The sequence below is a fragment of the Macrotis lagotis genome, chromosome 6, assembly GCF_037893015.1.
Source record: "Macrotis lagotis isolate mMagLag1 chromosome 6, bilby.v1.9.chrom.fasta, whole genome shotgun sequence".
Lineage (NCBI taxonomy): Eukaryota > Metazoa > Chordata > Mammalia > Peramelemorphia > Peramelidae > Macrotis > Macrotis lagotis.
The window spans coordinates 197,554,037-197,566,467 of record NC_133663.1 but is presented as its reverse complement, the minus strand read 5'-3'; the positions used below and the strand labels follow the sequence as shown (position 1 = coordinate 197,566,467).

Below are 12,431 nucleotides of genomic sequence, written 5' to 3'. Positions count from 1 at the left end.
GTGTATGTTACATTTGATAAGGCAAAAACTAAGATCATGCTTTTTAAAAAGAGCTTAAAAATCTTGTGACTTTATAGATGAACAAGTTGAGTCTGGACAGGTGAGTTTTGTCACATATCTAACAGTTATTGGCACTTTATGGTTTATTGGTCTATCTGTTTATAGCTTGTGAGTCTTCTCTCTTTAAAATACTACTTGGAAAATTTTTCCACAAACTATGTCATATCTAGTGATTTTTTTTTTGCAAGGCAAATGGGGTTAAGTGGCTTGCCCAAGGCCACACAGCTAGGTAATTATTAATTGTCTGAGACCGGATTTGAACCCAGGTACTCCTGACTCCAAGGCTGGTGCTTTAACCACTGTGCCACCTAGCTGCCCCATATCTAGTGATTTTCGAAGGCTATTCAGCATTAAGTCTGAACTTTATGTTGAAATAAAGACTGTGCATTTGCTTAACACTGCCAAGAAAACATTATTGATTTTTTTTCCCCCTAAAGATTTATTTAGGGGAAATAACATTAGCAAGTATTGCTCAGCACTTTTTAGGTGATTTTCCTATACTATTGAAACAACTATAAGAAAGTATTAATATTTTTCTCAAAATTTAATTTAGTATCCTTCTTAAGGACAATTTCCTGTGTGCCTCAGTAGTAAAACAGCATGAATATTTGATCTTCATTCTAGGGTCTCTCCTTTTTATGTACTAACAGAATTTGATGATGATTTTTTTTAATTTTTTTTTGTTAGGTAAGAAAAATAAATTACGAGTCTACTATTTGTCTTGGCTAAGGAATAAAATACTTCATAATGATCCAGAAGTAGAGAAGAAACAGGGATGGACAACTGTAGGCGATTTGGAAGGATGTGTGCACTATAAAGTTGGTAAGTTTTAGGAGGTATTTTTTTCCCCATCTTTGCGTATTTCCTACAGTTTTCACTAATGCCATTTGATATTGGTTTCTTCTAAATTCTGCTACATTTTCTCAGATGACAGAGTAATGCAGTCTGCATTCTGGGGCTTGTAGCATGAGTTGAAGTTTCAGACTGGGACTGTTTAAATTGTTAATGATTCTAATCTATATCCAACATGCTACTGTTTCTTTTTCTTGGATCCTATCCTTCTTTTCTGTTTTCCAGGCACCAATTTTAGCACCTTGCATCAATACTGTTAGAACAACCTTCAGACCCTGTGCTTCTCTGACTGACTGTCTTGCACTTGTCCTTTTCCTTCTTTATTAATCTGTATCTTTCAAGATTTCACTTAAAATAGCCTCTCCCTGAAAACTTTCCTTAATTTAGTCTAACTCTATTTAGGAAAAAAATCAATCACACACACACACACACACACACACACACACACACACGCACACATTCTCATCAATCACACGCACACAGACGCACACATTCTCATCAGTCACACACACACACACACACACACACACACACACATTCTCATACACCTGTGTATGGTTGTATGTGATTTTGTTTTGTATTTTCAACCGAACCCAGTCAGGGACTCTTCCTACTGTCCAGTAAAGTCTTCAGGAGTTACTGGGAATTTAAGGGACTCCTCAGAGGAAGACTTAAACTCCAAGCTTGTGGTTTGAAGACCTACTTTCTGTCATAAAGCACCTTACACCTTGTAGTAATCATAGTCATAATCGAAGAGGAAGGGGAAGAAATTGTTGAAGTTTGCAGAGCATATATTATCTATTTTTTAACTTCTTTTACCCTGTAAGGTAGTATTACTTCCAGTTGAGGAAACTGAGGCTGCAGGCCATTTATAGATTTATCCAAGATTACATAACCAATTAATGGCATAGCTGGATCTGTAACTCATGTCTCCAGGCTCTTAATCCATTGTGTTTTGCCTGTACATCAGAACTGTTCCAATCCTTACCTCCCATTTGTCTTTTACAAGTTTAAAATTCCATTAATTTATTCTTCAGTGCTCTTATGGGACTTTAACCTTCGCTAAAGTGGGCACATATGTTAGCTAAATATTTCATCTTGCCTAGTAAGTTCTTGTTCAGTCTATAGTCATATCAAACTCCTTAACCCTATTTTGGGGATTTTTTGGTGAAGATATTGCAATGTTTTTGCCATTACCTTCTCTAGTTAGTTCACTTTACAGATACCAAAAATGACACAAACAGGATCAAGTGACCTGCCCAGGATCATACAATGTCTGAGGTCAGATTTGACCTCTTCCTAACTTCAGGTTCAACATTCTATGCCGAATGGCCCTGTCTAGCTGTCTCAGTATAGTATTTGCCTAATATAGTACTCTGCAAATTTTTATTTGGACCAAATCTCTGATTTCATTACTATAGGAAGCCCTCCTTAAGAAACTCCCTTTGCTGATATAGGCTAGAGACTTAGAGAGTTTCTAGGATACTGAGAAGTTAAGTGATTTGCCCAGAATTCTGTAGCCATTATGTGTGACCATAGTCTCACTCCAAAGCCCTTTTTTCTCTACACTTTATTGGCCTACTTGTTTCTCTTCCTATAGTAGATAATATTTATTAAATTGTCCTTTCATGCCTTTTCATCCATATACACTTTTTTGTGTCCCTAAAAATATCCCTTCACAGTTGTTATTATCCTAGGCCCCTGTTGTTCTTAATTGTTATTTCATTTATTTGGCAGAGATGATTGTAAAACTGATTTCAGAAATGTCTGTGGTAGGCTCTTTCAAAGCAGAATTATACTGCACCTCTGCCTTAATGCAAATGAAATATGCATCCATGATTTATCCTATAGAGGGAGCTAGAAGCCCAAGTTTTAGAAGAAACATACTATGTGTGTTTGGCTTTTTCTTTCTGGCTCTGACTTCTTTTTGCTTAAAAGAACTATTTAAATGATACCAGTTGGCAGAGTTTTCTAAGGTGAACATTCAGGTTACAGCCCTTCACCCCTGTGCAAAGTAAATTCTAGTAGCAATGATGAGCTGGTTAATAAGTTTCTGAGGGGAAAAAGCAGGAAAATGACAAACTTAGACAATCCAAGGACTGTTTACCAATTATAAGTATAATTGACTTATTTTCCCACTTGTCTTACTACAGAACTTTATTTAATAGATACTGGATATTGTTCCGTGTACCTCAGGTCAGCCTAGGGCAGGGACTGTTCTATTGTTTACTTTGTAACTCCATCGCATAGCATAATCTTTTATTTCCTTGTTTTAAAACACCAGGGTATTTAAATTTCAGACTGGTGGCTATTTGAGATTTGGGGGGAGTCCTCTTGAGAAGAGTATAGTGTGCTAATTATAAAAGTTGTAGATGTAGTTGTGGAAGTAATAGTAGATGAAGATAATGGAAAGGATCAAAAGAAATAATGTTCTGCAGACTTTTAACACAACTGTTGAAATCATCTTCCCCCTTTTCTTTCTCGTCTTTTTTCTTCTCTCTCCCATCCTTCTGTTCATTTTCTTTTTTCTTATACTACCACTAGGTGCTTTTGCTGTAACATGCCTGTTTATTTCTCTTTTTAAAAGTAGGTACCTTAATAAATGTTTCTTAAATTGTGCTTTTATGAATTTTTCTATATGTCCCTTAATAAATCCCTTGTCCTGAAGGGACTGTATGCTCTTAGTCTTTGATATTTAAGCCATTGGTCAGTGATGATTGTAAAGATGCTTCCAAAATTTTCTAAGGTTGCTCTTTTAAAGCAGAAATCAATTATGTTGCTCTTCTACCTTAATAAGGAAAGTGCTCCCAGCTGCTGAGCATCAGTGATTTATCCTGTAGAGGGAGCTGAATGCACAGATCTTCTGGTGGACTATAACAATAATTTTGTGGTTGTTGTCTGACTCTTTATGGCACCATTTGGGGTTTTCTTGGCAAAGATACTGGAGTCATTTACCATTTCCTTTCCCAGCTTGTTTTACAGATGAGGAAACTGAGGCAAATTGGTTGAGTTACTTGTCCAGGGTCAAACAGCTAAGTAAATGTTAAGAGGCTGGATTTCAACTCCAGTCCTCCTGACCCCATTATACATTGTGCCACTTAGGTGATCTACAATAATAGTAAGCTGCAAGTTTGCAAAATGCACTTATAATAATACATTATTATTTTGTTTGAATTCCAGAATGATTTATGCACATTATACCATTTGAGCCTCAAAAGTCATAAACTAAAATATCTTATTTGATCTCCACAGGAACCCTGTGAGATAGATAGTGCAGGTGTTATTTTCTCTATTTTACAGATAAGAAAACTAAATCTCAGGGAGGATAAGCAGCTTATCTGTGGTCACAAAACCAGTGTCAGGTCTCAGGTTACTCCTGTATCCAGATCAAGTCAACTTTTTTTTTTGACTACCACATGCTACTCAAGAATTAGCTAAATATTGATAGAAATCAGCAAAAGAGTTTAAGATGAAGTTCAATATCACTTCATAGGAGCCAGGTTTCAGAATGGCTGGTAGTCAAGAAGTCACTCAATCTGTTCACAACCTCTAATTTGTTATTTTCACTATTTGCTGCACTCTAGAAGTGAAAAAAATAACATTAAGATTAAGAAAATAGGAAGGAAATGAGTGAACATAGTTTGTAAAGCTTTAATATAATCTTGGAGGAAGGATGAGGACAAAGTAGCAACTGAAGCTATAATATAAATATAGTAGGGGTTAGCAAACCTCACTCTGGGTCTTTTCAAATCACTTAGCTTGGTTACTTGGAAGACTTCATATCCTTTTTCAGTAATCTTATCAGCAATAAAATTGATATGAGAGGAGGAAAAGTGACTATTAGAAAAGCAATTGAATCATTTGACAAGTTTCCATAAGTCACTAATTTCATACTAATATGTTCATAGGATTAATAATTTTCAGAAAAGATTAGGGCAGCCAGGTAATGTAATGGATAGAGCACTGGGCTTCCTAATTGGAGTCAGGAAGACCTGAGTTCAAATAAGAGAGACTTTGGGTTAGTTATTCTTGGCCACAATTTCTTTTATCTGCAAAATCAATTAGAGAAGGAAATGGCAAACCACTGCAGCATCTTGTCCAGGAAACCCCAAATGGGGTCATGAAGAGTTAGACACAACTAAAAATGACAAAACAACAAATAGAATAAATGCTTTTTGCTTGTTGCCTTATTAAAGGGTATTTGTTATGTTCATGCTTTTGTTGCTAAGGTACTGTTAGAGAAAAAAAATTTGAATCTGTAATTTGACATTGGTTCTTTTACTGGTTAAACCAAATTTATTTAAAGAAAACTTGATATTTGTGTTATACTGGTTTTAGAATGTAGGGGCTTTGTGATCCTGAACTTTTTGCTCCAGTTGATTTAAAATTATAGGTTAAAGTTTGAAGTTGATACTAACTTCTGTTTATCTTGTTTATTTTCAGTAAAATATGAAAGAATCAAATTTCTTGTCATTGCTTTGAAGAGTTCTGTGGAAGTCTATGCTTGGGCTCCAAAGCCCTACCACAAATTTATGGCCTTTAAGGTAAAAATCATCTTTGAAGTGTACTTAAAACAAATGCTCTGCCCTTTTTGGGGGATGGTTTGTTTCAATATCTTATTTCAGTGCTTTAAAATATTACTTGTTACCGTCTTGTGAATTAAGTATAAAGAGTTTTGTTTTAAATTGACATTATTTCTTACTTAACAAAGTTCATTCCAGTTTATCAGACATCATGTTTAAATCAATCTCACCTATCTAAACTATAACCAAGACCTCAGAAAGCAGCACAGTAAACATTGACTTAAGGATGGCCAGATAGGTGCTTAAAGGGCCCTTGCATTTACTGCAAAATACACTTTCTTCACAGAAAAGTCACTTAATCCTCCTTAGAGAGCCTGATTACTATCATTTTATGTACAATTTGAAAGTTTTCTGTTTCTAAGTTCTTAGCAGATAAATACTAAACAAGAGAAGGACTAAATAATGAAGAGACAGGTAACAAACCAGCAAAGGCCAAAAAAAAAAACCACCCCAAACTCTTGGGAATGGAGGAGGGCACAGAGTTCTACTTCTGTATGTTCTGTAGGCTCCTACTAGTCATTTGGCCATATAACCCTTTTCAGTAGGTTATAAGGCTGTTATTGCCTAATCTTTTGGGTTTTTTTTTTTTAACAATAGCACCTATACTATATTCAGAATATTCTATTTAGGAAGGTAGGGAAAATATTTATATTGCATTTTAATATATTTCTATCAAAAATTAAATTTTTTAGAAAGTTTTATAGGAGGAGTAAGCCTCATTTATGAAAAATCTCACTTATGTGGAACATTTAACTAATATTCTTTTTTTATTCAATATATTACAGTGCACTTGGCTTAGAATAAGTGATCATGAATTGACATGAATGTTTTCCAAAGTCTAGAATGTATATATTCTGTCACAGAAGCACAGGAATTCAGAGACGAGACATTAAGAAACAGTAATTCAACAGAATATTAGTAATAGTGATTTATATGGGCAGCTAATGTCTTCTTGATTTCAAATCTGATCTCAGACACTAAGCTATGTGACCCTAACTGCCTCAGTTTTGCCATCTGTTAAATGATCTGGAGAAGGAAATGACAAACCATTCCAGTATCTTTGTCAAGAAACCTCAATATAGGAGCGGTTAGGTGATGCAGTGGATAGAGCACTGGCCCTGGAGTCAGGAGTACCTGAGTTCAAATCTGGCCTCAGACACTTAATAATTATCTAGCTGTGTGGCCTTGGGCAAGTCACTTAACCCCACTGCCTTGCAAAAACCTAAAAAAAAATCTCAATATGGGATCACAAAGAGTTGGACATGATTGAAAAATAACTAAGCAATAACAAAAGCATTTATATAGTGCTTTAAAGTTTGTAAAATACTCTGTTAGTAATGATGATGATATTTATAAGTGTCTATTATGTGCCAGGCTACAGTATTCTAAGTGCTTTAATAAATATTTTCCCATTTGATCCTCACACAAACCCTAGGAAGTAGGTGCTATTATTATCCCTATTTTACAATTGAGGAAACTGAGGAAAACAGTTCAAGTGACTTGACCAAGATCACACAACTAGTAGGTGATCTGTGATTGGATTTGAATTTGGTTTTGTCCAATTTCAGACCTAGCCTTCTGCCCTCAATGCCACATAGCTTCTCAAATGTGCTTTACGTAGTCTACCATCTTTGATTCTCAAAGCAACCCTGTGAGGTGTATACTGATAATATTCTCATTTTACAGATGAGGAAATTGAAGTTTTAAATAAAGCTATCCAGCTAGTAATGGAAGCAGGATTTGAATTCACACCTTCTGTACGCTGTCCCACCTAGCTTAGGAGAAATTGTTACTAGCTTAGGAGAGATTGTTAATAATAATCACTGGACAGTTATATAGATAGCACTTTAAAGTTTTTTAAAGATTTTCCTAACAACAACTCTGTCAAGCAAACATTATAGACATTATTTCAGTGACATCTTACCTAACAAGCTTCATTTCAGTTTATCAGACCTCATGTTTGAGTCATTCTCACCTATCTAAACTATAACCAAAACTGCAGAAGGAAACTGAGGGCTTGAGAGACTCCCAACTAATTTCCAAGTCTGAAGTAGGATTCAGATCCAAGTTACTAAAACTCCAAGTCCAGCTCTCTGTCCACCATGCTGTGCTGTCTCTCATTAAAGTGACTTATAAAACCAAAAAACATGACAATCCTGAGACCCAGGAGTTCTTTCTGCATCTGCCATTATCCTCATAACGCCTTTTTTAAAATGGTTAAAGCTTTGAAAATAAAACCTGATATAGTGATCCTGAACTTGGAAATTCCCATCAGACTGTTGCTACATTGCCCTTATAATCTCCAATTCCTCACCCCCCTCTCTACTAGACAAGGGAGATGACTAGGCCATCTCTCTCACTGTTCTCTACTCAAGCTTAAGACCACAGTCTAACACTTCAAGGATTCACTGACTATATACATTACACTATATACATTTTCTTCCTTGTACATTTTCTTCCTTTTTTTCCTCTTCAGGCAATCAGGGTTAAGTGACTTGCCCAAAGGCTGGATTTCAACTCATGTCCTCCTGACTCCAGACTCTATCCATAGCATTACCCACCTGCTGTCCTCCCATATGTTTTCCTTTCCCCTTTTTCATTCAATTCAACAAAGTCAATAAACACCTGCTGCTCATATTACTGATCCTGAAAAAAACAACCTTCACGTTTTTAATCCATCTAGCTACCATCCTAACTTTTTTTCTCCCATTTGAGCCCATATTTCTTGAAGAAGTTGCTATATCCAAAACCTGTTTTTTCTCCTGGTGGTCTAGCTTCCTTCCATCCTCATCACCAAAACTGCTTTCTCAAAAGTTCATTCCATTCAGGGGCCTTCATCTTCCTTGACCTCAGTGCAGCTTTGATTTACCAAGCTTGTTCTGGATAATTCCTCCCCTGGCATCAGAGATAACACACTCTCCTCTTTCCCCTCCTACTTTTTTTCTTCTTTGACTCATTCCATGGTTCTTCCTGACTTCCTAAGGTGCTCATTCCCCAGGTTGGATTCTCCACTCTTCTGTCCCTGTGTTGTCTCAATAATCTAATCTGCTAATACAGATTTGGCTAAACAGAGATCTCAACTGTCTTCAACCAGTCTTGTGTACTCTACTGAGCTCCAGACTCACATTTCTAGTCGCTGATAGGACATTTGTGGACATCTGTCTCTGGATGTCTCATTAATGCCTTAAATTAAACATGACCAAAACAGAATTTACTAAGTTCTTTCTCCAAATTCTGCTCCACCTTTTGATCATACTATTTCTGTCAGTGGTATTATTCTTCATCCCATCCCATGTTCACAATTTGAATATTAATTTTGAATTTTCCTCCCCCATTATCTCCCCATCATTTCAGTTCTGTCCCCACTATATCTCTTGCATTACCTCATAAATTCTGTTTCCATTGTCGCTACACTGCAGCTGGACTTCATTATAGCTTTCCTGATTTCCTCTAGTGGATTCCTAATAGATCTTCCATCTGTGACGTCTTCTGATTCCATAGATCAGAATCCTTCTGTGACTCCCTATTGCCTCCTGAAGAAAGCTCCGGCTCTGTCTTGGATTAAAGCCCCTCCATTATGCTGTGGCTCCTTACCTTTCTCTTCTGCGGGACTCTATATTAGAAAGCCTGCAGGCTGCACACAGCTCACAATCGTCCTGAATATGCCTGATCTAGATTAAAATGTAATTGGCAAATATTTAACAAAATAAACAAAAATGCAATATACAACAAGACAGATTATTTTTAAAACTAAGATAATATGTGACCCACAGGGATCTTTTTGGAATAATTATTGGCATCTGTTTCTATTTTAGTTTATTACCCTGTCTCTAGGCAGCTAGTTGGCACAATGACTCATCTTCAGATCTGATCTTTGACACTTACTGGGCAGATCACTTCACCCTGTTTGCCTCAGTTTCTTCATCTGTAAAATGAGTTGGGGTGGGGGGAAGTGCACCATTCCAGTCAAGAATATCCCAAATAGGGTGTGAAGAGTCAGACATGACTGAAAAACAACCACTACTACTCTACTACAGGCCAGTTACTTTGCTTATCACTATTTAGGGGAAGGTAGTAGTCATACTTGCTTTTTTTTTTTTAAATTAACAGGGCAACTAGACATTCCTTACTAGAATCTCCATGTTCTAGCTTGTGTGGTATAATTTATTTGAAATGTATTTTAATCAGCAAGACCTTGCTTTCTAATTAATCCCTACCTTCCCTTTCTCTATGTCTCTGTCTTTCAGTCATTTGGTGAATTGATACATAAGCCATTGCTGGTTGATCTCACTGTAGAGGAAGGGCAACGGTTAAAAGTGATCTATGGGTCCTGTGCTGGATTCCATGCTGTTGATGTGGATTCGGGATCAGTCTATGATATTTATCTACCGACGCATGTAAGAGCCCAGACTCTACCGTTGGTTGGTTGTTTTTGTTTTGTTCTTTCCTTTCCCTCTTCCCTCCCCTCAGTGTTTGAGCTTATATTGAGAAGCCTTTTTCTTCCCCTTCTTAGGAGGGTGGGTTGGATCTGTTCAAATAACCTCCCACATTCTAATTTTGAAGATGATCTTCAGTATATTCACAAACTGAAAAGCATACGTCTTAGAAACTTTGGAATCCTCTTAGATACTTTGGTCTGGGGCAAAAGAAGGCTCTCTTCTTAATGAAGTAGCTGGAAATCTAGTCTAGGTGAGGGTTTCAGAAGTTTGGAACATACTTGGTCTTCTGGGGTGGGGTTGGGGGGGGTCTCTCTTTTGATTTAACATACATTATGGTTTCAGAACCACAGATTTCTAAAACTTGATCAAAAGCATGTATTTTGAAGGCAGCTTGGATTATAGACAGCATTACTGTGTAGTGTCAAGCTACTTACTGTTGACCTAAAGTCTACTATCCAGTGAGCCCTGGAAATACCTATAATTCATATAGCTCAGAAATATAGTATTAATGCACTCCCTTATGCAGCCTTACTAATGTCACTCCAAAAAAGTATTTATTAATAGCAAAGTTAAATATCTTTTTTTTGCTTTTGTTCTATAGATTCAGAGTAGCATACAGCCCCATGCTATCATCATACTCCCCAACACAGATGGAATGGAGTTGCTAGTGTGCTATGAGGATGAAGGGGTATATGTGAACACATATGGAAGGATCACAAAGGATGTGGTTCTTCAATGGGGAGAAATGCCTACATCTGTTGGTAAGTATCACCCAGAGTCAAAGGCTTTTAAAATCAAAGACATCCCTCTTATATTGAAGCATTTATTTGAATGCTAAGGGCAGAGTTGGTTTTTTTTCTATTTTAATACTTAATGGTTCAGAAATCTTTGTAAATGACAGTATATTTTGAGCATACACATAGCTCTCTGAAGTTTAAGGAGCTACTTCCACAACAGCCCTGCAAAGTTATTAATAAAGATACCATTCCTTTTTTCCAGTTGAAGAAAAACATCTCTCTTCCCTCTGCATCCAATTCCCACATTGCTTAGTGCTAGGTTTTTTTAAAATTATTTTATATAGTCTGTGCTATTTGTCATAGAATCAACTTGATTATAGTTCAGTATATAAAACATATATGCTAGAAATATGAGTATAAAGGGTGTGGTAAAGTAAATAGAGAACTAGCCTCAGAGTCATGAACACAGATTTAATGAACATCATATGTCTGACCCTGTCACTTCACAAAGAACACTCATTGTGCTTTGCTAGAGGCATTAAACTCACAGAGGTAGCCAGATTAAAATGTAATTGGCTAGGTGGTGCAGTGGATAGTCAGGCCCTGGAGTCAGGTGTACCTGAGTTCAAATGTGACCTCAGACTCTTAATAATTACCTAGCTGTGTGGCCTTGGGCAAGTCACTTAACTCCATTGCCTTGAAAAGCCTAAAAAACCGAGAAATGTGTAACAAAATAAATAAAAATACAACACAGCATAAATAATGTGAATTTGTGCTTTTCTAAGTCAATTTGCAACCCATTGAAGTGTTTTACTATGACATCATTGTCCTAGGCATATCTCTAAGGTACAAAAACAGGTACTTAATGACATCAATAGTTCTCTTCCTCTTCCACCTCATTCAAACAAGTCTTTGCATGATTTTCTGAATCCTCCATATTCATTCCATTATATTAAAAAAATAAGGATCATTCCACATTCATTGGGTTTATAAATTTGTTTTGTCCTTGGTGCAATTTAATTTTATTTCCTTGGAAAGAAACAAATCCTCCTTTCCCTTTTTTTCTTAATTCTTTTTTTTATTCTTAGAATGATTAAGTCAGTTACATAGCTATCAATCTTGATATTCTCCATTAGTTTCTATATAGATATGTGTGTCTATACCTCTCTACTTATCTTTCATCTATCTATCTAAAGATGACTTTAGGGGCAGCTAGGTGGCGCAGTGGATAGAGCACTGGCCTTGGAGTCAGGAGTACCTGAGTTCAAATCTGGCCTCAGACACTTAATAATTACCTAGCTGTGTGGCCTTGGGCAAGCCACTTAACTCCATTGCCTTGCAAAAACTAAAAAGAAAAAAAAAGAATTAAAGATGACTTTGTATCTTTCAAACACCATCAACATTTTAGTCAAATGGACCAACTTGCTTGTTTCCCTTGATTCCAAGCAGTTGATTTTCTGGATCCACGTGCCTTTCTACAGGCTTTTCTGACTTGCCTAGACCACACTCCATCCTTACCTCTTAGCATCCTGAACTTCTTTCAGGGAGAAGTTGTTCCTGTTTATAGCCTCCTCCTCAGGTTATTAAGGATATCATTATTTGTTAACGGCCAGTAAAATATAAATTCCTTAAGCATCTGCACTGTTTTCTATTTTGTCTTTGTACCTAATAACCTCCATTGCATTTTGCACATACTGAGTCCTTGATAAATGCATAGTTTAGATTGCTCTCAAACTATTTTTCAAACTTTTTCTATAAGA

At 36.4% G+C, this 12,431-nt stretch overlaps 1 protein-coding gene across 19 annotated transcripts in view; it reads left to right on the top strand.

The window, feature by feature from the left end:
- Positions 1 to 12,431, top strand: part of MAP4K4 (mitogen-activated protein kinase kinase kinase kinase 4) — a 277,338-nt gene that overhangs the window by 258,976 nt on the left and 5,931 nt on the right. For 10 of the 19 annotated variants that reach the window (XM_074192249.1, XM_074192238.1, XM_074192250.1 and 7 more), the window contains 4 exons: positions 748 to 882; positions 5,356 to 5,456; positions 9,743 to 9,892; positions 10,536 to 10,695. In XM_074192249.1, coding sequence (XP_074048350.1) covers positions 748 to 882; positions 5,356 to 5,456; positions 9,743 to 9,892; positions 10,536 to 10,695 — 546 coding nt within the window. Of the gene's footprint in view, positions 1 to 747; positions 883 to 5,355; positions 5,457 to 9,742; positions 9,917 to 10,535; positions 10,696 to 12,431 lie in introns of all 19 variants that reach the window. The other 9 variants (XM_074192243.1, XM_074192237.1, XM_074192232.1 and 6 more) reach the window with 1 other exon arrangement.